The sequence below is a fragment of the Gopherus flavomarginatus genome, chromosome 10, assembly GCF_025201925.1.
Source record: "Gopherus flavomarginatus isolate rGopFla2 chromosome 10, rGopFla2.mat.asm, whole genome shotgun sequence".
Lineage (NCBI taxonomy): Eukaryota > Metazoa > Chordata > Testudines > Testudinidae > Gopherus > Gopherus flavomarginatus.
The window spans coordinates 69,259,149-69,286,977 of record NC_066626.1 but is presented as its reverse complement, the minus strand read 5'-3'; the positions used below and the strand labels follow the sequence as shown (position 1 = coordinate 69,286,977).

Genomic DNA, 27,829 nt, shown 5'->3' with positions numbered 1-27,829 from the left:
GATCATAGGTTTGAAGTTGTGGGCCCTTTCTTTGCTCTCCTTAGTCAGGCCAAACTCCATTTGAAGTCATTTTAATATTATAGCGCGTTTTCAGGCTTAGACAATGTATATCAAGTATGAGTTCATTTAAGTATAAAGCAATTTAACTCTGCTAAATTTATAAATATTTGCTGTAATTTCATTTTGCAAAGGCACGGTTAAAATAATTGACAATTCTAATATATAAATTACTTTCTCTTTGTTTGTGTTTAGAGTTTGAATTTACAATGTGTGTGTCATTCTCAGAGAAGGGCAAGACTGAGATACAATTTTCTAGACAAGTGTTTATTGATGTACAAGGATTTGTTTCATTATTTGAAGATGGCAGTACCTAACACATTAAAACAAAACCTTCTACTCACAACAGCACAAAAGTTAGCCCTTTATCCTCAATTCCAGTCACAAAAAACAATGTAAAATTTACTCTACATTTATATTCTGTACTAAAATAGGAAACACATACTCAAGGTCACAGTCCGTTCTCTCATCCAAAATAATTCTGTTTTCAGAATAAAAGGTGACATTTGTACCCATAGGCCCAATACCACATACCACACAATGTATACACATGGACCCTAACCTTGCAAAGCGATATAAATGCATACAGAGCCTTACACCCACATCATCCCTTCCATCTCACTTTGCAGAGTCAGGGCCTTATACTGCTCAGCCACAGGTCACCAACTTGACATTAATAGGAACTTTGGAGAAGAAAGAACATACGCTTCTCCAGCTGCACTGAGATACATTAGTGTAGAAAAAATTTCAGGACAGAAAATACTTGAAAACAGGCACCGTCCCTCCGAAATAAGGGCAGAGGACATACGATTTTAAATTAAATATTTGTTCCTAGTTTACTAGTGCACATCAAAAAGATAAACTACCTTGTACTAACAGTCAAGTAAAACACTGGAGCAAAATTCTGCTTAGATACCTCCAAAGTCCCAGGAGTCAGCTCATTTAGGAGAACACAGCACTGGAGTAACAGTACTGCCTGCTGGTTTGGAGCATTTTGCTCATTGCAAACAATTTATCTGACCAAGAACGATCCCTCTCTCCCTGTAATTCTTTGAGACCAGTGCCACTGTTGTGTTGCTCAAAATCTAGCTCACCTGAACTTTCAGTTACTATTTTAGATTAAAACTAGGGAAAAAATTGTAAAACACCTTTGAGAAATGAGACACTTTTTCCTGTAAGCAAATATGTAGTGTTTTACAAAATAATTATAATATAAATCAAGAAAATTCAGCTACAGCAAGTCAAGTAACTTATTTGCTAGTCCAGGAAGAAAGCTGTAAGTAATACACACACGATGCAGTAATAAGTACATCAGAAAATAGGTGCAACTAGGAAACAAGAGTAGCTTCCTGCAGGTTATTTTAGAAAAATAACACTGACAATTTTGTTAGACAACACTTAAGGCTGCCTAAATGACTGTTTAAATTAGGACTTTCAGCTGTATATTCCGCATTCTGAAATGGCTTCTGCTTCCTACTCTAATTCTGCTCTTAAAAACCTGAGATGTTTTTACTTATTCAGCTTGAGATTTGGAAATTAACAGTATGTTGAATATTTAAATCTAAGACAGTATAGAAAACTGAGGTAGGCAATTTTATTCGGTTATTCCTTCTGAGATGAAAAGGGATATTTCCACTGCATTGACAGCCACCTCTTCACTCTCACCTTAAAGGTGACCTCATTACATCTATCAGCCATCACATTGTTACTACAATGGGGCTACCTGTCATTAGCTTACTAATATAAAAATATCAAGTGTTTGATTTAACCTGTTCAAATACATTTTTCTACAAAAATCAGGAAGTCACTTCCAATTCTACCATTCATAGCTGGATTCTTGACTGCTGCATGTGCTCACAGAAATCATGACTGAAATCTCAGGTTTATTAAGACATTATATTTTTACTTCACTGGATACATTAAAAACAAACAACTACTCAGCAAGTACTGTTAAGTCTGCCTCGAAGCGTTCTGAGAGGTAGGCGAGTTCTCCCTCTACAATGCACGATGGTCACTTTCACTTACTATATAGTACACAATGCAGATGTAAGAAAGCAGTGTCTTTTCAAGTCACCTTACGTGCTTCATTACATTCTCAGAGAACAGACTGAGCAATTGGGATAAATAACTGTTCTGTTGAAGACAAGATTCTTCATTCAAAGACAGCAAGTTTCACATTTGTACAGATAGGAGATCAGGAGATCAAATGTCAAATGCAATAAATTAACACTGGTAAAAATGTTTAACAGCTATAAAGTTAATCAGAAAGTTGAGACAGTGCAAATATTTTACATTATTAAAAAAAATAACCAAGAAAAATTTTCAAGTATAAAAAGCATCATTGTTGAGTGATGCTACTTAAAATTCTATTATTGCACGACAGACAAAAGATACAATATCAACCTCTGGGGCCTAAGAAATCTTTTCAAACCATTATGCGTTTTCAAGGAACCTTTTCACACTGTTGCTGCATTGTGTATATATTAAACATTTATCAGTCTGTTCATTGTTTTTAGTGTGTCTTAATCCAAATTTGTATGCATTTTAAAAAACTATAGCAATTAGGGATAAAATGTTTTAAACACACATATTTAAAGCTAATTTAGGCCTTGTATAATTTAAAGCAGTGTATATAACTTGGAACTAACCCAATGCAAAGGATTCTCAGTTGTGATTCCTTAGGGCAGTTTTAACTTGTGTAGCAAATTGGGGGTTCGGTGACATTGGTCACATTATAAAAACCCTATTTTTACGGGGATAATGTTAAAAAAATGCAGTAGGCATACAAAGATTTTTCTTTAACATGCATATAACCATAATGGAAACTCTCCCTACTAATGGACAAGTTCATCTGTGACCAGAGATTTTTATTCCATATCTTCACCCTTTTTTCCTTGCAAAGACTCCCTGACAAATCCATTTCCTTATAGCAGTTTAAAGGGAGGTTAGAAGATATTTATCCTCCTTGTCTTAGTATATGCTGGAACCATTGGGCACTCCTGCCCCCTCACATCTGTAATGGAAACAGTTTTCTGAGAATCAGAACTATCAGCATGGACAGACTGAACAGAGCAAGCAAGACTTATTTGTAAGTCCAAAAGGAGTACGATATGGGCAAGTTTGCATCTCTAAGTGCCCCCAGGAGCAGTCATCCTGTAGAAACAGCAATTCTACACATTTCCCTAAATCTAGTAGATTTTGTGCACCACTAACTTGTGCTTCTCTATAGCACAGTATGCCCTGGTTTAAAAAAAAAAAACCAGCTGTTTTCATAGCAGTATTTTAGATCTTCACGTATCCAGTATCACTTTAGAGATCAGCCACATGTCCATCAGAAGAGCCAGTCTATAGTTTTCTCAGTGTGTTTATCTTGTTTTGGCCTAAAGTAGTCACTGTCTTTGTTTACTACAGTTGCCATCGCTATTATTTTTCCCCCAAAGGAAAGTCAAGTTAAGTACAAGTGTTGTATGTTCACATTATCTATGCAGAATAGAACACATTACTTCACTGCTGTTTAGCTCTCAACACCCATAAAGTGCCAAAAAAACCACCACCACCCGCACCTCACCTGCACTCTGAACACTGATATTGAAGGTAAAGGACAAAAGCTACTGTAGTGAAGTGAAATATTTTGACCATCCCATCAAAAGTACATCAGTGCTCCCCCTTCTTAAAGTTACCCTGGTAAGATTCAAATACGTAGTGCATCAATTTTCATATAACTGGCACGGATTCAATGAGAGTGGGCTTCAAAGAGCTGAAGTGGGATTACTAAAATATTTGAATAAATGTAAAGAAACAAATTTGATGAAAAATATACCATCAATTCACCGTAAGTTTCAAAGTACAGAATAGTATTTTGGAAGCAATGCCATAATATCAGTGTTTTGTGTGTATGTCTGTGCGTGCGTGGCTGAAATTGCAAGACTTGCTAAAAGCCCATTTCAGCCTAGGTTCCTAGCAGCAATGCCAACTGATTTTTTTCCATGGCTTTTCACTAAAGAAACATTGAGGTATATCTCCAGTTTGAGGATGCTAAAAAACAACATCCTGCTATCACTTAGAGGATTTAGCAAAACAAAATTCAAGAAGCATTCTTACAGTTTCACATGTATATCACTAATGACTGAGTTGCCAGTTGCCTAATGCAGCTAGCACATTTGATCTTCAAAAGTTGTTATTGTTAAAATTAAAGGTCTGAATTCAGAAAATACTGGCACTTACTGAGAAAGCATAGTAAACTTTGCTTCCTCTTAAAAGCTAGCTGCTGTTCTGAGCACCTTCTTGGCTACAAGCAGTAGTGAGATAGACCAAAAGGCCATCGTCCAGTGTGAGACTGCTGCCTGCAGAGATGTTGCACTATGATAGTGCTCTTGACTCGAGGAATGCAGCATGGTGGTGAAGTCTTGGAGTAAGTACATTTTTTACCCACACTTAACTCCATACACACAAAAGAAATCCTGTCAGCAAGGGGATCAAGTTAGCCATCAGCAGCCAGAGCGTTACAACCAGGCTGGAGGAACAGGAGCACAAATCTAAAGTCAAATATAAAGATAATACAGTTACAAAATACACACCTAAGACACAGAATAGTGAACAATTTAACAAGCATGAATTTCAGTTAAAAAAAAAAAAAGGAGGCATGAAAACATACAAAACTTCATTTGAAATACTGTCTATGTTAATGCATATTAGCCTCCCATGGCTAGGAACTCTGCAGTAGTAACATGATTAGCCCCTAAGACAGGAAGTGCTTTGTGTTGCTTCTACAACTGATTTAGAATTAGCAGCTAGGAAAATGGTCAGAAAATAGCTGAACACAGCAAGAAAAAGAGAAGGAGGGGTAGAAGTCAGGGTGAGTAGGATCAACATTTTAACAGTGCCTCAGGCTTTCACAAGAGGTGGATTTTTGAACAATTCTGATTTAGATTGCCATAAAAGCAGAACACTGAAAACCAAACCACAGAACTGAGGTAAAGAAAGGAACAGGAAGAAAGAAATAGAGGGAACTGAAAGAGGGAGCTTGCAAAAATACCTGTCCCTCTAAGTTCTCACTGTGTGTTTTTCTAGATTTATAAGAATGTGGGTGATACTAACACAGCCAGCAGTTTCAGAGATCTGTTCTGAATAATCTCTATACACAAGGAATACAGGATACACTATGCTAAACCTAAAGCAGATACTAGAACTCGAGTTAGTTTACCTTATATTAATGTGTATAATATTTTTCTTCCTAGAAAAGCTTTACAAACTATACACTAGTTCTTTCCCTAATCACTGCAATTTGGTCACTTCCACGATGGAACAAAAAACAGCTGTTTTAACAGTTTGCAACAGAATTATATAGAAATTTAAGGACAGGAGGTGAAGATAAATAGCATATTCAGCTGAGACTAGATGGCAAGTTCACAGAGACAATGTAGTTACCCAAGCTGGAATATGGCCAGCATATCTAAGGACTAAACACCACCACCACTCTGGCTCTGCTCCCTTCCCTCTCAAAAGTTTTCAGGACTTTGGAATAGAGAGGAAGGGAGGGTTTGCCCCTCCATTTTGATTTACTTGGTAGTCAATACAGTCTTTGAAAATCAAAATGTAGACATCTTTTTGGAATCTAATTAATCAAAGTACAAACTGTTCAAGTTATTTAAGAATAGTTACATTGCTGAAATACTGTAGCACTTAATATTTTCCAATAACTGACAAAATCCTCTGAAGTTTTCAGATGTTTTACCTATCTTTATTTCACATAAGCAAATCATAAGGCAACCTACCAACTGATAGTGCCCTTGTTACGTTAGAAGCTGGAGGATCCCGTTCAGGGGGACAGGAATCACAGAAGTCCCAACAAGCTGGACAAATTAGATTTCCAGCATGTACCCATCCATTCATCTGAATGCTAACAGTTAACACTTGACCGGAGCGGCTGCACAAGTATGCTGTGTCCTTGACCCAAACGTTCAGCCCTTTGGGAGAACAAGAAACCTTAAAATAAAGAAACCAAGTTAGGTCTGTTATGTTTAAACATGTCACTTTGTTTATTATCCAAACTTGTTTATAGATTCTTCCAATAAGCAACTATTTTGTTCACAAACTGACTTGGAGACAGCACAGATGAACTGGAAACCCATATTGCTAATTTTAGAACAATTAGCAATTTTAATCTGCTATTTGTTTCAAGGATTTGGTCATATTCTTCTCTGCAATTATTCTAACTGAACCACTGAATTAAGAATTACTATAATCATCTGCATACTGCCAATGATTTTATATAAGTGCATTTTCAGTTGTGCTAAGAATATTTTTTAATCCATTCTTTAATTAGTACAGCCAAGATGATCATGATTATGAAAAATAAACTTACATAGATCCAGTGCCTTTCACCTAAACTCAATGGGACTCACAAAACAAGCTAAGCTAGACATCCTGTGAGAATGACATCCCAATATAAATTACAAAATATAGAAAAATTAGTATTCCTATTTTACAGCTGGGGAAACTGAGGCACAAAAACTACCTTGGACAAGTCATTCATAGGAAGTCTGCGGTAGAGATAAATTAACATCCAGATCTGTCCTCTAGCCCTGTTCTTAACCCCAATCTTTTTTTATTTTTATTAAACTTCCAGTGGATAGTTTAAGTTACATGCTCATGTTAGGAAGCTATTTTTAAAGCATTGCTAAAAATATTGAGTTATTTAACAAAAACAGCCTGTGATATTAAGTAATCTTATCCTATTTTTTAAACAAATTCTGAGTTTTTATAAAAAGGTGATTTTTTTTTAAATGGTTTCTAAATTTATTTAAAATGTCATCCTTACCTGATAACATCCACTGCCCCAATCAGGGTAACTGAGCTTTTTTCTGCACTGTGCCATGACAAATGCTGATTTCTGAATGACACACACAGAGTTTGGTCCGTATTTCTCTGCACCATAGTTTTTTAAAGGATCTGAAGGAAAGAGGAACACATTTTTGAAGAGTTAACTCAGCTTTGTTAAATGAACATCTGCAAGCCCCTATTGTAAATTAGTAAAGAAAATTAACTTCAAGTAGTAAACGATCTATAGGGCAATTTCAACAAACACCAGAAAGAAAACCTAACTCTTCAAACCGCTCATAGAATGTTAGACTAAAATGCTAGGACACCATTTCCACAATCTGAAACAGCTTAATGTCTATTGGAATAAATCAACTTCTGTTAACATTAAACTGAATAAGTCTTCCACCAGACTGCAAATATATGCCTGCCAGCTACACTGTACACTAGCAGTGCTAATTTACCATCCCAGTAAGGCCACTGAGTCACTGGCAGTGTAAAAACTCAGATTATCAAATTAGGCAGGAGTATCAGATGGTAACTGTTCAATGTAATTTACTCCGCCCTATCTGTTCATGAAGAAAAATGGAGACAAAAAGGAAAGTGTTGGGAGTGGAGAAAGGAAGGAGGGGAAAAAAAATGGTCTGCTGAACAAACCAGACAACAGAAAGTGGATTGAAAACAGCGAAGAACCTTGTTTTCTAAAGAATGTTTTTAACTGGAAATGTGTGGGTGTCCAGATAAGACCATCCTTGTGAATTCTGCAACAAGAAAAACACTTTGAAAATATACTTCACTAGAAACTGACCTGGCTGATTTTCCATTATTCTACAATCTGAGCTGCGTTGAAATTCACCACTTAAATGCCAACTAAATTCTTGACTAAAGGGGCAATAGTCAGCAATTTCTACTGAGCCACCATAATAAGGCAAATCTTCTGATGGTACTCCATTAAGACTGTCAAAGTACTGGAGAAAAAAAAATGAGGCAGTGAAATAGTTTGTGCAACAAGGAGAAGTGTATATTTAGCTTTCATTGAATCTATCATAATCACAAATTGCCAACATCAGTGGTGCTGCACATAGACACTGGTAACAGGAGTCTATGTTTATGAAATGCCTTTGAGCCAGAGGGATCCGAAAGCACTTTAAACTCTGCACGTATATACACACATATATGCACACATGAGAGAAATCACTTTTCCTACCAAATCACAGCCACCTCCAGAATGAAACAGCACTATTGTAACAATGCACAGCAATACCCGGCAGCACTCTAGGTAAGGAATTGAAGAAATACCATATATAGAAAATCTTCCAGGGAAATCTATGTAGGAGCTTGCAATGACTTACGATGGAATTTGGTCAGAGTGCCAGATTAACATTATTGTTCTTTCAGAAGAGACCAACATGAGATTTCTAATGACCATAAACGGTCAGGTCATTTGTACTTCTCTGAAATAGGGCACTTTCAGCACCACACATCCCCTTCACATAGTAGTTCAGTACCAGCTCAGAGGGAAAGAATGCTACACCCTAAGTCACCAATACATCTTGCACCACTTCAGTCATCAGTTCTCAAACTGTGGACTGCAACCCTGTTTTAATGGAGTTGCCAGGGCTGGCGTTAGACTTGCTGGGGTCCAGGGCCAAAGCCTGAGCCCCACTACCCTGGATGGCAGGGCTCAGGCCTTGGCTTCAGCCCTGGGTGGTGAAGCTCAGGTTATAAGGCCCCTGTCTGAGGCTGAAGCCCTTAGGCTTCAGCTTTAGTCCCCCACCCAGGGCAGCAGGGCTCGGGCTTCAGCTTTGACTCCTCCATCCCCAGAGCGGCAGGGCTCAGGCTTTAGTGCCCTCTCACGGGGTCGTGTAGTAACTTTTGTTGTCAGAAGGGGGTCATGGTGCAATGAAATTTGAGAACCCCTGACGTAAATAACAAAAATAATTTGAGCTGTTCTATGGAGTAAGATGCATTATACCTGATACTCCTGAGGTAACTGCTTTGGGAATTTCTGTAAATTGCATACTGCTACTGCCTTTTGGTCCTGTCTACAAGTTAACTGCAGTGGATTACTCCTCAGAGTGTCACAATATGGACTCACCAATTGCCTCCTTCAAAAGAGGAAAGAAAATCTTAGTTGAATTAGATCATATTTATATCAATTGCTTTTGCTAGACAATTCTATAAGGACTGGTGTTACTTTTCCCCACTTCACTGGTCCATCATGTGTTGGGCACTGGTCTCTTAATGAGCTTGGCAGCAAACTATTGCCATTTGATTGGTCTTGAATGTCATGGGAAATGCATCCATACATTTACCAACACAATATTCTCTAAATCAAAAAGTCTTTCATCTAGGATGCACTTACTCATCTACATGGTCTAATGTTTCACGAGTCTTTACAAATTTTTAAGCCGGTGAAAAGATTAAAAATGTGAGAAGGCCTGCTAATACAAAGTGTAACGAGATATGCTCCCTATGGGTCAGATCAGTATCTTAAATACTATTAGAACACACACAAACTAGGCCTGATTTTGAAAAGGACCTTAGCCCGCTCTCCATTGTTGCAGGTGCAATCAGATATTTAGATTTCTAAGAGTTATTTGCACTTCCAATTCAATGGAGGCAAAGTAATAGCATGTCCACTTTTCAAGATTAAATGTAGGAGTAAAAGCAAGGATATTAGTGATAGAAGCCAACCAACTATTAATCTTGCACAACCTAATAAAAGTGAGTTCATGGTCTACACAACAGAAGAGAAAGATGTAGCTGAATACCGAATACTGACAAACTGCAAATTCAACAGGTTTCAAAGCATCATATTGAGACACATGATGAAGGGAACCAGCGAACATCTACAGAGGATAATTATTGTCAAGGCCGTCTGTCCTTTGTTGCAAGTCAAATGATTTTGTGGCACTCTGGTGAGACAGACTGGAAATTTTGTTGCAGCTAAAATTGAACTATCTTCCAATTTAAAAGCTACCACGCATTGCGATGAGTGGAAAAGTTCATTGGACTTTCGGCTCACTATTAGGCTCACAACACTAAACAGCCACACATTTCAAAAAGTTTATAATATGAGTGAAGACAAACACACACAGATGAACATGAACATTGAGCTTTTAAAAAAAAGTGTGTTCTTACTTCTCTTTCTTTTGGTCAATCCAAAATTTACAGCTTTTCATCACAAAGTCACAGCCTTTATCACGGCCCCAGTCTAATTTCTCTGCCATGCTGTAATTGGCTTTATACCAGCTGTAAAGATATTTTGAAATGGAAATACAGCTGAGAAACTGGTCTTCTGACCAATCATCAGAAGACAGTTTAAAAACTTGATAATCTCTTTATTCATTCACTGAAAATTTTAATGGAGGTTATACCCTTTGTATGTACAAATTATACAAATATTTCCTTCTGATTTTACAAATAGTGAATTAAAGCTAAAACTTGTCTTATTTGTTAATGTGCATCTCTTGCTGAATAAATGGTGACTACATCTGGCATTGTACAATGGATAAAGTGTGCCAAAGAAACAGGAGTAATTGGCCAAAGGGCTTACATATATAAAGGGGAAATTCTGCTCTCATATCCACAGGTTAGATCTTGACTGATTCTGCCCTCCTTCCAGGCATGGAAATTCTATACCTGTAATAAGAGCTGAATGACAGTGAAGATCTGCTATATAGCTTTTCAAGGAGAATTTTACCCCAAAGGCATAATTTGATTAGACAAACCAGATACACACAAGGGTGTGGTCTTTATGGACAGAGTAATGATAGATGGCATTCAAGAGACATCTGAAGAAAAATGAAGATAACATACCAAATATCTTTAATTATTAACTTTTTACATAAAGCAAGCTGTATTCATTCAACTGCAACATCTCTAAGTGCATGAACTCCACAGTACTTTCATTGTTTATAGCTTGAAAAAACACAGGTCTGAAACTGAAGACTAACAACATTTGGTCTTTACACTCTTACCCTGTATCCTCCATTAATGCTAAGGTAATCCGAGAGAAGACCCTGTTCTGTGTGTGGGATCCAGTCATTGCCTCATTCTGAAAATTACCAGTAACTGTTAGGAAGCTTCTGAAAAGCGATTCACAGTGTTTTCAGAGCACATTTTCCTTGACAAGTATTTTAAGAAGTTATTTCTCCATACTGAAAAAAATTTCACTGCACGTTAAAAGGACACCAAAAGTATTTTCCAAAAATGTTTAATTTTCTCTTACCAACTTCCCTAGAAAATCTTGAAATTGTAATTTGTTCCCTTATTGCTTACCTCCACAATGCACAACATTGATTTGATATCGTGGCTTTACCCATGACTATGAGGTCACTAACATTTGTACTATAAAAGGAACAATGCTGCACAGACAATCAAATAGGCGAAATGACCACCGTCTTAGTGAGAGAAAAGTCAATTGCCTTGTTCAGAGGAATTTCTGCACAGGGGAGATGGCAAAAGCCACACTGGAGGAGGATCATAGAAATACAGATGAGCACTGAAACAGGTTACCTAGGGAAGATGTGGATTTCCTGTTACTGAAGGTTTTTTAAGAACAGGTTAGACCAGTGGTCCCCAGACTTTTCAGGGTCGAGCCATGGCTATGGCTCCTGTTGGGGGGGTAGGGGTGAGGACATGCGAACAGGGGTAAGGGGACTGAGACTGGGGCCACAGCTTGGGGGAAGGTCTGGAGCTGGGGCCAGGGATGAAGCCACGGCCAGGGATGGAGCCAGAACCACGGCCAGGCCGCAATGGGGGCCAGCAGCTGGGGTCCTGGCTGGACTGCAGTAAAGGGCCGATGCTGGGACTGAGTGCGGGACCATGGCTGAAGTAGAGCTGGGGGCAAAACGGGACTGAGCAGCGCTCCCTCCCCACCTCCTGTGGGGGCTGACCTGGGCCCCACTGTGCCCCCCAGAATGTTCCTCCACACCCCCTTAAGGGGGGCATGCCCCATAGTTTGGGGACCACTGGGTTAGACAAACACCTGTCAGGGATGTCTAGATATATTTAATCCTATAATACAGAGAAGGGTTAGATCACCTCACAAGGTGCCTTCCAGCCCTACATTTCTATGATTTTATGAAGTCAAAGTAGTGAGACAAAAAGGTAGAAGGAGAGGGGATGACAAAAAGATAAAACTGGCACAAAGGGAGTTCCACTCCCCTCTCCTCCCAGAAACACTCACTCAGTAAACAAAGATCAAGTTCAAAAGTGCCCTTATAAATGTAGTTTTCTTATGAAGAGACTAGTTGCTACAGAAGTACATAAAACAAACTAAACTAGGATCACTGCATAGCTGTATTACACTAATAAATTCTACAGGGCAAGTTGGGGGAAGATAGGTAAAGAACTATAGAAAAGTGAACCTCTAATTGTTCGTCATTTGATGCTGTTTTTCTAGGCACTGGTGAACCTTGTGCTCTGAGAATTAAGAGTTTGGAGAATGGTACGAGAGTTGTGTGGGAACGAATAGAGGTTTAATGTGCACAGCTTAGAGTTATTTGCAATGTATTTCAGTTAAGTTTAACACTGGTGGGTTTCCACTAGATCTACGATACACTTGAAAAAACTGAAAATCTACATTTTTATCCCCTTCAGTGAATTATTTACCAGCACTAACCTCCAACAATCGCTTTTCCCAGTGATTGAGCTCAGTACCCATGCCACCTTGGTTTTCAAGCTCCATTCCCTCTAGAATTGGACAGTCAAAGTGTTTCCGAGCTTCTTCCTACAAAACAGAACTGTTGTTACAACCTCATTATGAAAATACCGAGAAAAACTCAGAAATGAACTTCTTGATTAAGATTTTTTTTTTTAAAAAAAGGACTATTTTAATGTCCTCCTTTTACCACAGTCTACTATTTTCCTTTGAATGCTGAAGGACTTCTCCTTATTGAAGTTCTAACAAGCTAGTGAATCTCCCAGTACTGAATCCAGCAACTTGGCTGTTAGCCGCCAATAAGTAACATACCATACCGCCTACTTATTCCAAGTTCATATCAGGATCATTTGAAAACAATGTTTCACAGAAAATAAGCTTTCATCAAATAGCGCCCCCTTCATGATTAAGTATGCTCAAGAAATTCTGAACAAAACATTTTCACGTTAGAAAACGGTTTTGTCAAAATCAAAATTTTCCATAAGAAGAGAGATTCTGGTGGAATTTTCCATGAGAAAAATCAAAACATACCGCTATTAGCCAACAGGCATCACAACGTTGTCTAAGATTTGTGGCCTGCCCTCCCAGCTCCCGCCTCACAATAGGACAGTAACCAGGATGAGCAGAAGCCCCTTACTATAGTTAGCAGTACAGCTTTAAAGAGTTAGGCTACAAATAGTTATTTCAATTTCCTAAAAGTAAAGGTTAGACTAGAATTTCTCCAAACAAACAATCTATAATACCAAAATTAATGTTTGGGTGAAAGTACTGTTTGGTTTCATTTATTAATTGGTTTCTGTCCTCAAATTCCTTAAAAATAAAAAAGTTAAAATTTGAAAGGAAAGGCTGTGAGAGAGTGGGGTAGAGGGAGCTTGGAGGAGAAAGGGTGTCAAACACTTTGGAATAATTTCTAAAACAAGAGGAAAGGTGTGATGAAATTTTTCAACGCTGACACTTCATTATAGGTGGAATCAGGAAAACATGGAAACAAGTAGTATTTAAATGGGAAAGGAAAGATATACTAGTCATATGAAAAAAAAATGAACACTGAACAGAAAAAGGATTAAGGGCATTATCACTTAAGTCAATAGCAATTGCGAGTGATCACAGCCTCAGGATCAGAATTTATGGAAACAAGATGTCAGTAGGATGGGATGGTCCATTTAATCGCTACCAAATCTGCTTTAATCTTCTACTCTATCCTTCATGGTATCTCTACCCAACCCCTACATTCTGTCTTTGCATTTCAATTATTTCTCCCCTTATACCTCAAGACCCAATTAACTGTTTTCCATCTTACTGAAATATCCCTTAATTAACTAGGAGTATGATTTTCTCTAAAGTTTGACCCAAACCAGATGACGTGGTCAAGAATTCTTTTTTGTTTGTAGTATCCAATAAATTAACATTTTTGTTATCAACAAGATGGTAATGACTGAAGTTCAAGTATCTGATGGTAATGATGACAGATATACTATGAAATAAGTTTAAGTTAATCAGTACTTACAACTACTCGAGGTGTTATCAGAAGAAATACATCATGGCGCAGCATCTTATTACCTCGTATATCCCATAACCTCACTGCTTTATCAACAACCTTATTGCTCCACTGATACAAACCTAGACTGTAAGGAGAGTGTTTTAATTAGAGATGTTTTACCAGAATAGAGGCAATAAACCTAGACTACACTCCAAAACTGAACATTACCTTCCAAAACTGAACAGTGCTCAGTATCCTCTTAATACGTACTCTAATTCCTTATGAAAATGAAATAGTTTAAATGGGCAACTTTCCTCCTTAGTAATATTCTTCCAAGTTATAAGCCTAATTTGCATTTTGTGACCAGCCAAACTGAAGAATTTTACTAAGGAGATATTTTCAGAATTATTATGCACTAATAAAATATATTGCACATATCAGGAGAGAATCTAAAAAGCTAAGAACTTTCACTTGCAGAAATTGCACGAAGGAATGAGTTTTTACTAGTAAAAGGGAAAACAGTTGCAAAATCACTTATTCATACTGAAAATATCTAAATTAACTGAAAAACAGGAAAGTGTATTGTGATTTTTTTTTTTAATAGTAAATGAGAATTATAGGCATGCAAAAATCATCCTACATAGTGCCATTACATATTGCACACATACAAGATGGGAAATGACTGCCTAGGAAGTAGTACTGCGGAGAGGGATCTGGGGATCATAGTGGATCACAAGCGAAACATGAGTCAACACTGTTACAAAAAAAGGAAACATTCTGAGATGTATTAGCAGGAGACTTGTAAGCAAGACACAAGAAGTAATTTTTCTGCTCTACTCTGCACCGAGTAGGCCTCAACTGGAGTACTGTGTCCAGTTCTAGGCACCACATTTCAGGGAAGATGTGGACAAATTGGAGAAAGTCCAGAGAAGAGCAACAAAAATGATTAACAGAAGACTGTGAGGGGACATGGTAACAGTTTTCAAGTACATAAAAGGTTGTTACAAGGAGGAGGGAGAAAAAAAGTGTTCTTTTTAACCTCTGAGGACAGGACAAGAAGCAATGGGCTTAAAATGCAGCAAGGGTGGTTTAGGTTGGATATTAGGAAAAACTTCCTAACTGTCAGAGTGGTTAAGCACTGGAATAGATTGCCTGGGGAGGTTGTGAAATCTCCATCATTTGGGATTTTTAAGAGCAGGTTGGACAAAGACCTGTCAGGGACGGACTAGAATGATAATACTTAGTCCTGCCTTGAGTGCAGGGGACTGGACTAGATGACCTCTTGAGGTCCCTTCCAGTTATATGATTCTATATGTAAAAACCTTGGAAGATAGACATCTTATACTGACTAAATTCAATTACAATGATATTTGACATGTGATACATCATTGCGATTTGAGTAAACTCAATACAAGATATATATGAAGAATAAACCCTGATTCAGCAAGGTACTTAAGCATATGCCTAAGTGTAATCATGAATATAATCACTGTTTTCAGTAAGCTCACTTACATTCTTAAAGTTAGGTGTATGTTTAAGTACACCACTGAACTGATCCACAGTGATGGATCATGCAGTCCTCAGAGGCAAGACCCCAGTGTTCCTGAGAGGACTGCAGGATAATCCGGATTGAAGTCCTAAAAGGACTGCAAGGGAGAAGGGATAGTTCAGTGGTTTGAGCATTGGCCTGCTAAACCCAGGGTTGTGCGTTCAATCCTTGAAGGGGTCATTTGGGGATTTAGTTGGGAATTGGTCCTGCTTTGAGCAGGGGGTTGGACTAGATGACCTCCTGAGGTCCCTTTCAACCTTGATATTCTATAACCTACAGTATTATACAGTAGTTGTCCATTACTGAACACACAGAATAATAATACTGCAGACTTATGAACATCTACTGTAGTCCTTCAATGATATGAAGGCCCTTAGTTAACTAACTATTGGTTGTATCAGTTAAGGAACAGACATGAAAACTGACCAAATTACTGCAGATTAAGGTTCAGGTCAAATCTGAGATCTTATTGAAAAATGAAGACAAAGTCACATTTCAATATGACAGGACCACCAATTCTTTTCAGTCTAGGAAGATTTCATATATTCAGAATAACCAAATTTGAATAGATTGCCCTTGAATCGCTAGCAGGTGAAGTGGTCAGTTTAAGCAAAATTGATAGGATTCTGTCAACTTTTAATCAGCACAGTTTAACTGTGGGCATTACTGCTACTTAGCATTACCTATAGTGTAGAGGAATGGGGGCAATAAAGCTGAAGTTATGCTGCCAGATCCAATAGACCCTATGTGACTAATTTGGAGTTGCTCTAGAATAGCTTATGAATACTGTATATTGACCTGGTTACTGGGCTGTTAATAGTATGAATATTTTGGGTTAATAGCAAGCTGTGGGGAATCACAAGCCAAAGAGAAAGAATGGCTCAAGATGAGCAACTTCTCAGCAAACACTTGAGAGTTAAGAGACAATCCCAGGACAGGAAAAGGCTAGAAACACAGCAGGTCAAAAGAACTCTGGCTGGTTTGAAAAGGAATGCTCTCTCAGAAAAGGGAATAGTTCCGGGGAACCAGACCAGCACACAGACACCCCACTGCTTATAGAATATTTATTTACAATCTTTTTTCTCTAAATCAGTGGTCCCCAAACTTTTCACAGTCTGTCCCACCTTACCCCTGCCCGCCCACCCACCCCCCAACCAAGCCAGGAGTGGGTCCCCCAGCTTGCGGTGGGGGCACAGACAGGGGAAAAGGAACTGAGGCTGGGACTGGGACCAGGACCATGACTAAGAGCGGAACCACAGCCAGGGGCCAAGGCTAGGGATGGCAGCGGAAGCTATGGCCCAGCTGTCGTCAGGGCTAAGGCTGGGGCCGGAAGTGGAGCCGCAGCTGAGAGCCACAGTTGTGGCAAAGGCGGGTGGCATGCCCTCCCCATGCAGGCTGCCCCAGGCCTCACCCCCCCGAACATTCTTCTGCACCCCACTCTGGGGGGCATGACCTACAGTTTGGGGAGCACTGCTCTAAATTTTTTGTTCCTACTGCTAAAGCAAACAATACATTGATTTAAGGAGGCTGTCTGATCACTGTGTACCACTGGTCACAGCCTCCCAAAGGGAAGAATGGCACAAGGGATACCCCTGCAGGTTTGGCTGAATTCAGGTATGAATGGTTAATACACAGTATACTGCAGCCCAGCGCCAATCTAAGAGTGGGAGAACTGTAAAACTACTTTGAAATAGGTGAAGGCATGAGGCCTGACACCTGAGGGAGTGCACCCAGAGAGACCACCAATGGAGGCAAAGGTGCAAGTAGCGCTGTAATTGACATCCTAAATCTGACACCCCTCCCCCCTTTGGGGTGTGCGTGTGTGAGAGAGAGAGAGAGAGAGAAACACAAAAAAGCACAATGCCACAAATGAATCAACTCTACAACAAATTAAACTAATGTTTGAGTGTGAAGAGAAAGAACATTTCTGCAAAGGAAACAACGCTGGCTTTCAAGAGGCTGACAGCCAGAATATATTCTTGCAAAAATGAAAGGACACTGTCAAGTTACCAAACCAAGAGGATTCAGTGATTTAAAAATATACCTGTCATTAAAAGGTGGGAGCCCCTCTGCATATCTTGCTGTCAAAGGATTTCCATCATCATCGTGATAAAATGCAAATAGCCCAGCGGAGAAACCCTTCAAAAATGTAAATAAAAAGCATGTTCAGACAATACTAATCCATATAAAATACTAAAAGCCATTAACAGACCAATATACAACCCCTAATACATATGTTGAGAATATTATACCTGAAAGCAATTAGCACAGATGTTGAAAGATGCAAATTAAGTGCATTCCTTTTTATACAAACTAGCTGGGAGAACGTAAGGAAATGACATATTAAAATATCAAGTCTTACCAGTGCATGAATAATTTCATGTTTCACTGTAGACAGCATGCCAATAAAGTCCTGAGCTTGAGTAGAAATCATATTTGGACACAAATTAGCATATCCTGCTACTGGCCTGGAAGACAAACATTGCTTTGTTTTATAAATTGGATTTCAATTAAATGCTGGGCAACTTAAAAAAAAAATCACATTAAATATGAAGGTAACAAATTAAACCTCAAAAACACTCATCTGATTTAACGCAAATAACTTTTCACCCTCTTTTGGGGATAAATCCTTCCATGTAATGTTTTTCCTGACTAAATAGATTACCAGTAGTAGCATGTGTACATATAAACACACACCATGCAAAAAGTGTGAAATTATTGGAGGTCAATAAGTTAACCCAATGGTTTTCATCCTTTATTTCATTTGCAGACCCTTACAAGATTCGAATGAAGGTGTAGACCCCTTTGGAAATGAGGGGTCCATGGACCACAGGCTGAAAACCACTGAGTTAACTCATTAAATAAAAGAATGCTAATCTAGCAGCAGACACTGCACAGTTGAAGCTCAGGGTCAGTCAGTTTCCATTGCAAACCTTCTGTTTTATAGCCATAATAAGAGACAGAAAACAGAGACAACCAGTTATCTCTTAAAACCTCAAATGGAGGGTAAGGAGCATAATTTCAGCTCTCTTACTTGACCACCCAAAATAACCCCTCCCACACATACACTTATTTAAAAGTGAAAATAAAAATTAGGTCTAGCTACTGCTTTATACAGTACTGCAGAACTATGTCCCAAAAATTGACTTGTTGCAGCAGAAACAGACCTCTCTTCTACCACCTCTAGGAGTCAAGGGCATTAGTTTTCAAACTTTATGTATTGGTGACCCCTCTCCCACATCAAGCCTCAGAGTGTGACCACCTTTCTAAATTAAAAAGGGGAGGTATAATTTAATTTAATAGGGGCTCTGGGCTGTCAGCCCCATGGAGCTGACAGCTCATGACCCCCTGTAACCACCTTGTGACCACCTGTGGGGTCACGACCCCCAGTTCGGGAACCCCTGATCTATTTTAAAATAAAGAGATTTTCACTTTGCTTAAGCTTGTAAAACTTCAGGCAGTAGCAGAGGGGTGGGATCTAGTCTGCACAAAAATTTAAGGCAAAGTGCATCAGTGAGGTAGGGTGACCAGACAGCAAGTGTGAAAAATTGGGACGGGGGTGGGGGAGTAATAGGCTTCTATATAAGAAAAAGCCTCAAATATCAGGACCGTCCCTATAAAATTGGGATATCTGGTCACCCTACACTGAGGTCAACTTCCATAAGGCTCCACGTAGGTGATAATGGATACAATTACAAGGTCAAGGTGCACATATTCTGCAGATAAGGGGCCCAATCCTACTCCCATTTAAATTAGTAGAAGTTTTGCACTTACTTCAATGGAAGCTTTATATGGTTTGCGTATTAAGGAAAGAGGTTTAGCTTTGACTTGGTATGTCCCAGCTTCTCAGGATTTCGTGTAGTTTGATTTGTGTCGGGGGGTGGGGGCGGAGAGTGTGCGCGTGCGCGCACACATTAATAAGAAAGTTTAGTTTATTTTAATAAATAATGAAAATATTTGTTAGCATAATTCCTACTTGACAAATAATATTTAAGCAAAATATTGTTTTGCAAAATCTCAAAAAGTGTATGTGTCAAGGAGAGACATGAGAACGACTGTTTTGGTTCTTAACATGTAACTTGTCTACATTACCATGTTCCACTGTAGTGGAGTCATACAGCTTAAGGCCGGAAGAGACCACTGGATCATCCAGTCCAGCGGTTCTCAACCAAGGGTACATGTACCCCTGGGGGTACAGAGAGGTGTTCCGGGGGTACATCGACTCATCTAGATATTCGTCTAGTTTTACAATAGGCTACATAAAAAGCACAAGCAAAGTCAGTGAAAACTAAAATGTCATACAGACAATGACTTGTTTATACTGCTCTATATACTGAAATGTGAGTACAATATTTATATTCCAATTGATTTATTTTACAACTATGTGGTAAAAATTGGAAAGTTCAGTAATACTGTGCTGTGACACTTCAGTCTTTTAATGTCTGATTTTGTAAGCAAGTAGGTTTTAAGTGACGTGTAATTTGGAGGGGCGCGGGATGGGGGAACACGACACAAGACAAATCAGACTCCTGCAAACGGGTACAGTAGTCTGGGAAGGTTGAGAGCCACTGACCTAGTCTGAACTTCTGTATAATACAGGCCACCAACATCATCCAGCACTCACATGCTAAACCCAACAACCTAAATTAGACCTAAGTATTACAAGTCACAGGAGACTCGACTGTTATTCTCTGCCTATGGCACATGAGAGGGATCGAGGTGAACCAATGCCTGAGGTCCCTGCAATGGCAGGAAACTGATTAAATGATATACACTCAGATAACCCAACAAGTGACTCGCACCCCTGCTGCAAAGGAAATTGCTAATGCCCTCAAGGTCACTGACAATCTAACCTGAGGGAAAATTCCTTCCCAAACCTACATATGGTGATCAGTTAGACCAGGGGCAGGAAACCTTTGGCACAGGTGCTGAAGTCGGCACGCAAGCTGATTTTCAGTGGCACTCACACTGTCCAGGTCCTGGCCATCAGTCCAGGGGGCTCTGCATTTTAATTTTAAATGAAGCTTCTTAAACATTTTAAAAGCCTTGTTTACTTTACATACAACAATAGTTTAGTTATATATTATAGACTTAGGGAACGAGACCTTCTAAAAACATTCAAATGTACTACCGGCACACAAAACCTTAAATTAGAGTGAATAAATGAAGACTCGGCACACCACTTCTGAAAGGTTGCCGACCAGAGTTAAACCATAAGCATATGAACAAGAATCAGCCAGCTGGACAACTGAGAGAGAGAGAGAGAGAGAGAGAATGCTCAGAGCTACCTTGGGGCACCAGCCAACCACATCCAGTGTCCCATCTCCAGCTGTGACTGTCTCTGATGCTTCAGTGCAAAAACCCAGAACACACTGGGGGAGTCCCTTCTAGACCCATGCAAGTGACCAGCTAAAACCATGAAGCATGAGATTTTAGGAACATAAGACGTAAACCAACAACCCTTTACACTCAGCAGACCAGACATATCTAGTGAGTTCAGCATAAATGAATGCAAAGACCTGAAATAATTACTCAGTAAAAACTAGCCTGGAATTAATTTTTACCTGTCCATTTCTGCTTCCAGTTGGCAGTAGGCTGCGTATGCAATAATATTTTCCTGACCACATCTTTCAGTAGTAAGAGCACTGACATAAAGTACAAAATCAGCATCTCGAACTCCTTCTTGGTCTGGTAAGCCAGCAGGTCCACAATGCCCATTGTCACGACATACCCTACATTGCTATGATAATGCAATTAAAATGGGAAAGATATGAAATAATTAGCCTAAATAACAAATTCTTAGAAATGTAATATGCCTATCTTAAAGCTATTCACAAATATTTGTTCTTTTAAGCCACGTAAAGATTAGAATCCCTGCTGTCGACTAGGTGAATACACTAGGGCCAAAGTTTTAAAGAGAGTGATTAGTGATTTTGGTAATAATTGGAGATATACCAATCTCATAGAACTGGAAGGTCATCGAGTCCAGCCCCCTGCCTTCACTAGCAGGACCAATTTTTGCCCCAGACCCCTAAGTGGCCCCCTCAAGGATTGAACTCACAACCCTGGGTTTAGCAGGCCAATGCTCAAACCACTGAGCTATCCCTCCCTGCCTGGGCTTCCTCAGTTTGAGTGGTGCCCAATACGAAGTGTACTAAAAAGGCAGTGATCAGCCCTTTCAGAGTCAGATTTTTTTTATGGTGTCTCCAACTTGGACATCCAGAAACTGAGGCACACCTATCACTCGCGGTTCTGACTGTATTTCATATAAGTGTGTCCCTTGATTCATTTTAATGAAATTTCAATTAAATTTAAAAATAAATTGAGTAAAAGTGCTACACAATACGTTTGAAAAATGGTATCAAGTGTGTAAAGCTACAATGATCAGAGCAAGTAAGAGAAGTGCTAATCATATATTTTAATATGAATCGAAACAGCCAAGTGAGAAAATATATTGTGTCAACATGACTTCATTAGAAGATTTGGATGAGTAAGAACTTCAAAACTGGACCCTATGATGGCAAATTAATTCTAGAAAATTGGACACACTGAATAAGGAGTATTATAAATTGGCTTTAGAACTCTGCTAATATCTGAGGCTTTGTCATGGTATAATTCCCCACTCTGAACCTTAGCGTCCAAAAGATGGGTACCAGCATGAATTCCTCTAAGTTCAATTACCAGCTTAGTACTTGTAGCGCTGCCACCAACCAGGAATTCCAGTGCCTGGTACACTCTGGTCCCCCCAAAACCTCACCCGGGGACCCCCAAGACCCAGACCCTCTGGATCTTAACACAAGGAAGGTAAACCCTTTCCCCCCGTTGCCTCTCCCAGACTTCCCCTCCCTGGGTTACCCTGGAATATCACTGTGATTCAAACTCCTTGAATCTTAAAATAGAGAGGAAAATTCACCTTCCCCCCTCCTTCTCTCTCCCCGAGAAAGTAATCCTTTCTCCCCACCAATTCCCTGGTGGATCCAGACCCAGTCCCCTGGGGTCTCACCAGAATAAAAAAAAACAAACAAACAATCAGGTTCTTAAACAAGAAAAGCTTTTAATTAAAGAAAGAAAAAACAGTAAAAATTATCTTTGTAAATTTAAGATGGAATATGTTACAGGGTCTTTCAGCTATAGACACTAGGAATACCCTCCCAGCCTAAGTATACAAGTACAAATTAAAATCCTTTCAGCAAAATACCAATTTGAACTCCTTCCAGCCAAATACACATTTGCAAATAAAGAAAACAAACATAAGCCTAACTCACCTTATCTACCTAGTACTTACTATTCTGGACATATAAGAGACTATATCAGAGAGATTGGAGAGAAACCTGGTTGCACATCTGGTCACTCTCAGAACCCAGAGAGAACAACCACCAAAATCTAACAGCACACACAAAAACTTCCCTCCCTCAAGATTTGAAAGTATCCTGTCCCCTGATTGGTCCTCTGGTCAGGTGACAGCCAGGCTCACTGAACTTGTTAACCCTTTACAGTCAAAAGAGACATGAAGTACTCCTGTTCTATTAACCCTTAACTATCTGTTTATGACAGGCTTAATATTCAACAATGTCCTTTCTGAATCTATTTTCCTTAGTATCTGTAAAATTTCTATTGCATAATTTTGACACACTCCACACCAATGCACCGTAATGCAATTACAGCAATTTTTGTAAGGATTAATTCACTTGACTTTTGGCCCTATAATATAATCAGCGAAACACTGTATTGCCTTAGATTATATTGTGTCTTATTGTTCAAATCTGATCACCTCCCACAAGTAAAAAACTACATATAAAAAGGTCAAACATACTAATATTAACTTTATTAGTAATCTTCACAAACCATAAAACTTATAATGCTAAGTAGATGTCACTTGGTTTGAACTACCTGTAAGTGTTCCTCAGGAACTACAACCGGGCCACATCTCGTGTGTTCTGCACAGGCTCCTCGGCAATACCTATGAGGGTCACCTTCCTTCCTTAAATACTGGTTTGTTGCACATTGCCTTCAATTAAAGTCAAAATTATTTTGTAAGTGAAAAGGGAAGCTGTAAAATAATTCATGGCAGCTAAAGATACTGAAATAAACAGGTGCTACAATATTACTGTGTAAGGCATTAGTATGAGAAATATTACTTGCAAGAGGTTACTATTACACTAGTGGAAAAACAAGATGTTGTTCCACATTTATATTAAAGTTCACTCAAAAGTATTTTAAATATCAACAGAGCAAACAACAGTAAACAAACTTCACTCACCTGCTTAGCGAAATAGTACCTGTTGGTTTGCGAACTTGAAAAGTCTTTTCCAAATAAGAAATAGCTTGTGGGAAAAGTTTGTTCTAAATTTAACGAAAACAAAAATACACACAATGGACTCCTTGTTGCAATACAAGTACAAATGCATCCTAGGACCACTAACTCTCACATTACAGGGCATTTGCTAAACATGAAGGCACAGCAGAAGAAAGGATGGCATGACATGAAGACTTAAGCGCAGCTAAGCTGTATGGCACTGCAGTCACAGTAATACTATTGACAGTAATCTATAGTTACTCTGAAGGATCCCAAAGTGCTTTATAAACTACACATAAAGTGCCACTGGAAACCAGACATTTTTTGGAGTGAAAAATAGCAAATAACTGATGTACAGCACATTGTGGAATAACTTTTGGGAGAGCAGACTGCCATACATACAAACCAAAAGGAGAAACAAGTGTAACATACCTTTATAAGGTGTCGTTTCTCAGGGAGCAAACTCGGGGGAAAAAAGGAAATATTTTGATATAGATAATATATTTTTACATTTCAAAACTGCAGAAAAATATCACTATACTTACTCTTCGACACTTCTGTCATATATAGTCTTAATTCTCAGTGTTTGATCAACATTTCTCTTGAGAACATGATTTTCCTTAAGATAAACTTTGTAGACAACCTGGTAAAAACAGGAACAGAGAACTTGATTTGACAAGTTATTTTTACAATTTTTTTTAAACTGACAGGTATTTACAAATTCTGAATGCCTCCATATTGAAAGGCTCTTGATTTAAAATAAAATAATAATAATAATAATAATAATAATAAATAATAATTCTCACCTTCCTAATCAGAGATCACTCAGTACTCTGGACAGCATCCCAAAAGTCAACATATTTACTTCCACATACACACACCTTATCTCCTCCTACTTGTATTAGTTATATATTGACTAAAACAGTCTGAATTTTTAAAAGACAGTTACAGAAGTGGCTAAATTTATAATTTTGACTACAGCAGAAGCCCTGTCTATGTACATTTACTCTCTTGAATTTCTTATGCAAGTTCCAGGAAGCTGCCTCAAATGTCTTCAGCAAGGATCAGACCTAGAAGTAACAGGATTATGACCAAAGCATTTAAACCTGGAATGACATATCAAATAAGCAGTTTTATTTGCAACTGATTGTTCTGGAATGATCTCATTATCTGCCATCTGTTTGCTTTAGTTTGAGGTTATTCTGTAGAGCTTCAGTGGAGCCATTTTTCAAAACAGCTGATTCTGGCATTACCGAGATATTGACACCTCTCATTGGAGCACCATTACATTCCAACATCCTTCCACCACTTGACTCCTAACATAGATACCTATAAACCCCACTCAGATACCATGGTAGCCTAGCCCCCAGTTCTCCCACCCTTTGACCAATCCTCCTTACCCCATTCCTCCTTTACCCCATCTGATACCACGCAGCTCGGATACCTCCTGATCCCAACCCTTACCCCTTCCCCAACCATTACAGAGAGGACACCACCCCATATCCACTCCCTGTCCCGTCCCTACCCTGTATGCAGAGGGCACCGCAAGCCCCGCTGGCACTCCATGCCCCTCCCAACCCATTACACACAGGGCACCCCGTGCTCCACGCACCACCCCTACCCCACATGCAGCGGGCACCCCATACCGCGCCCATTACATACAGGGCACTCCGTGCTCCACGCACCACCTCTACCCCATATGCAGCGGGCACCCCATACCCCGCCCATTACATACAGGGCACCCCGTGCTCCACGCACCAGCCCTACCCCATACGCAGCGGGCACCCCATACCCCGCCCATTACACACAGGGCACTCCGTGCTCCACGCACCACCTCTACCCCATATGCAGCGGGCACCCCATACCCCGCCCATTACATACAGGGCACCCCGTGCTCCACGCACCAGCCCTACCCCATACGCAGCGGGCACCCCATACCCCGCCCATTACATACAGGGCACCCCGTGCTCCACGCACCAGCCCTACCCCATACGCAGCGGGCACCCCATACCCCGCCCATTACACACAGGGCACTCCGTGCTCCACGCACCACCTCTACCCCATATGCAGCGGGCACCCCATACCCCGCCCATTACATACAGGGCACCCCGTGCTCCACGCACCAGCCCTACCCCATACGCAGCGGGCACCCCATACCCCGCCCATTACATACAGGGCACTCCGTGCTCCACGCACCACCTCTACCCCATATGCAGCGGGCACCCCATACCCCGCCCATTACATACAGGGCACTCCGTGCTCCACGTACCACCCCTACCCCATATGCAGCGGGCACCCCATACCCCGCCCATTACACACAGGGCACCCCATGCTCCACGCACCACCCCTACCCCATATGCAGCGGGCACCCCATACCCCGCCCATTACACACAGGGCACTCCGTGCCCCGCCCCCACCCATTACACAGAGAGCACCCACACTACCGCCGGCCCCACGCGTTACGCAATCACCTCCCCGGGCCGCCCGCAGAGCTCTGGGCCGGGGACTCCTCACCTCTCCGCCGCTGGGAACGCGGTGCTGACAACTGGAAGAGGAGGCGGCGGCGGGGGCTGGGCTGCAGCCCAGCAGGAGGAGCGCAGCGGCGAGGGCGGAGAGCGGCGGCCACCAGTACGGCACCCGGCCCGGACTGCGGGGCTCGGCCACCATCGTCCGCCGCGTCTCCATGGAGCGAGTGAGTGGCAGCACGTTCCGCCCTAAGCAGCCAACCGAGAGCAGGAGGAGGCGGGCTCCGGCCGAGAGAAGCGTCTGATTGGCTCTTAGGGGCGGAGTAGGAGCAGAAGCAAATCGCTGCCCTCGGGGGCTGGGCCGGGTGGTCCAGACTGAGGTGGGCGGGGCTAGACTGGGCTGAGGTGGGCGGGGCTAGGCTGGGTTGAGGTGGGCGGGCATGGGCTGAGGTGGGCGGGGCTAGGATGGGTTGAAGTGGGTAGTCCAGGCTGAGGGTTGTGAAATGTCTAATTGCACAAACCCAAACACTTGGCTGTGCCCCTCCCCTGAGGCCCCGCCCTTCCCCAAGGCCCCACCCATACTCTGCCCCTTCTTTAAGGCCCTGCTCCAGCTCATTTCATTTCATCCCCCTCTCTCCATCATTGACTCTCCCCGACTCTCACTCACTTTCACTGGACTGGGGTCAGAGGTGGGCAACATGGCCATGGTAACAAATGTTGAGATCAGTGGGGCGCTCACCTTAGGCAGCTCCCCTTCCCTGCTGTTGCTGGCGGAGGCGCAGCCAGGCGCCAGGCTGCTCTGCAGGCACACTGCCTCGGTCCCCCACTCCCCGAGCGCTGACTCCGTGTCTCCCAGCCCATTGCCAGAAACTGCAGCCAATGGGAGCTGTGCGGGCAGCACATGCAGATGGGGCAGATCTGCCTGGATGCGCCTCCATGTAGGAGCCAGAGGGAGGACATGTCGCTGCTTCCGGGAATGCCACCTGGAGCATGCACCCCTGACCCCCCTCCCATGCCCCAACCCCCTTCCCCAGTCCTGATCCCCCTCCAACTCCCTCGATCTCAGCCTGGAGCACCCTCCTGCACTCCAAACCTCTCATCCCCACTCCTACTCCAGAACTTGCAATCCCCAGCTGGAGCTCTCACCCCCTCAACCCTTTCTCCAGCCTGGAGTCTCCTCACGCACCCTGAATCCCTCATTTCTGGCCCCACCCAGAACCAACACCCCTAGCTCAGAGCCCATACTCCCCTCCTGAACCCAACCCCCTGCCTCAGCCTGGAGCCCCCTCCTGCCACTGTCCAGCACTAAGTCCAGTAATTTTGTCAAGTGTCCATCGCGCAACATGGTGATGCTGACCCCTGGTTGGGGTGCAGGAGGGAGTGTGGGCTCTGGGATGGGGGTTGGGGCTGAGGGGTTCAGAGTGTGGGAAGGGCTCCTGGCTGAGCCTGGGGCAGGGGTTTGGGGTGTGGGAGGGGGTTTGGGGTTCAGGCTTTT

General features: G+C 41.2%; 1 protein-coding gene across 3 annotated transcripts; it reads right to left on the bottom strand.

Annotated features, from left to right (window-relative positions):
- Positions 1–305: 305 nt before the first annotated feature.
- LMLN (leishmanolysin like peptidase) lies at positions 306–26,545 on the bottom strand. 3 transcript variants are annotated; one of them, XR_007768394.1, is made up of 18 exons: positions 26,384–26,545; positions 24,415–24,512; positions 24,302–24,332; positions 23,834–23,916; positions 23,464–23,581; positions 21,138–21,313; positions 17,936–18,041; positions 17,618–17,712; positions 14,052–14,169; positions 12,506–12,613; positions 10,860–10,936; positions 10,021–10,131; positions 8,852–8,984; positions 7,685–7,844; positions 6,878–7,008; positions 5,832–6,042; positions 4,282–4,592; positions 306–3,070 (listed from the first exon to the last, which is right to left on the bottom strand). XR_007768394.1 is itself a non-coding variant. In XM_050917053.1 (17 exons), the coding sequence occupies exons 1-17, from the start codon at positions 26,534–26,536 to the stop codon at positions 4,492–4,494; spliced, it is 2,010 nt and encodes a 669-aa protein (XP_050773010.1). In that variant the 5' UTR covers positions 26,537–26,545; the 3' UTR covers positions 306–4,491. The 3 variants fall into 3 exon arrangements, 2 of the variants coding, with proteins under 2 accessions (XP_050773010.1, XP_050773011.1); XM_050917053.1 differs by having other exon boundaries at positions 306–4,592; XM_050917054.1 differs by lacking the exons at positions 306–3,070; positions 4,282–4,592 and having other exon boundaries at positions 5,927–6,023.
- Positions 26,546–27,829: the final 1,284 nt, after the last annotated feature.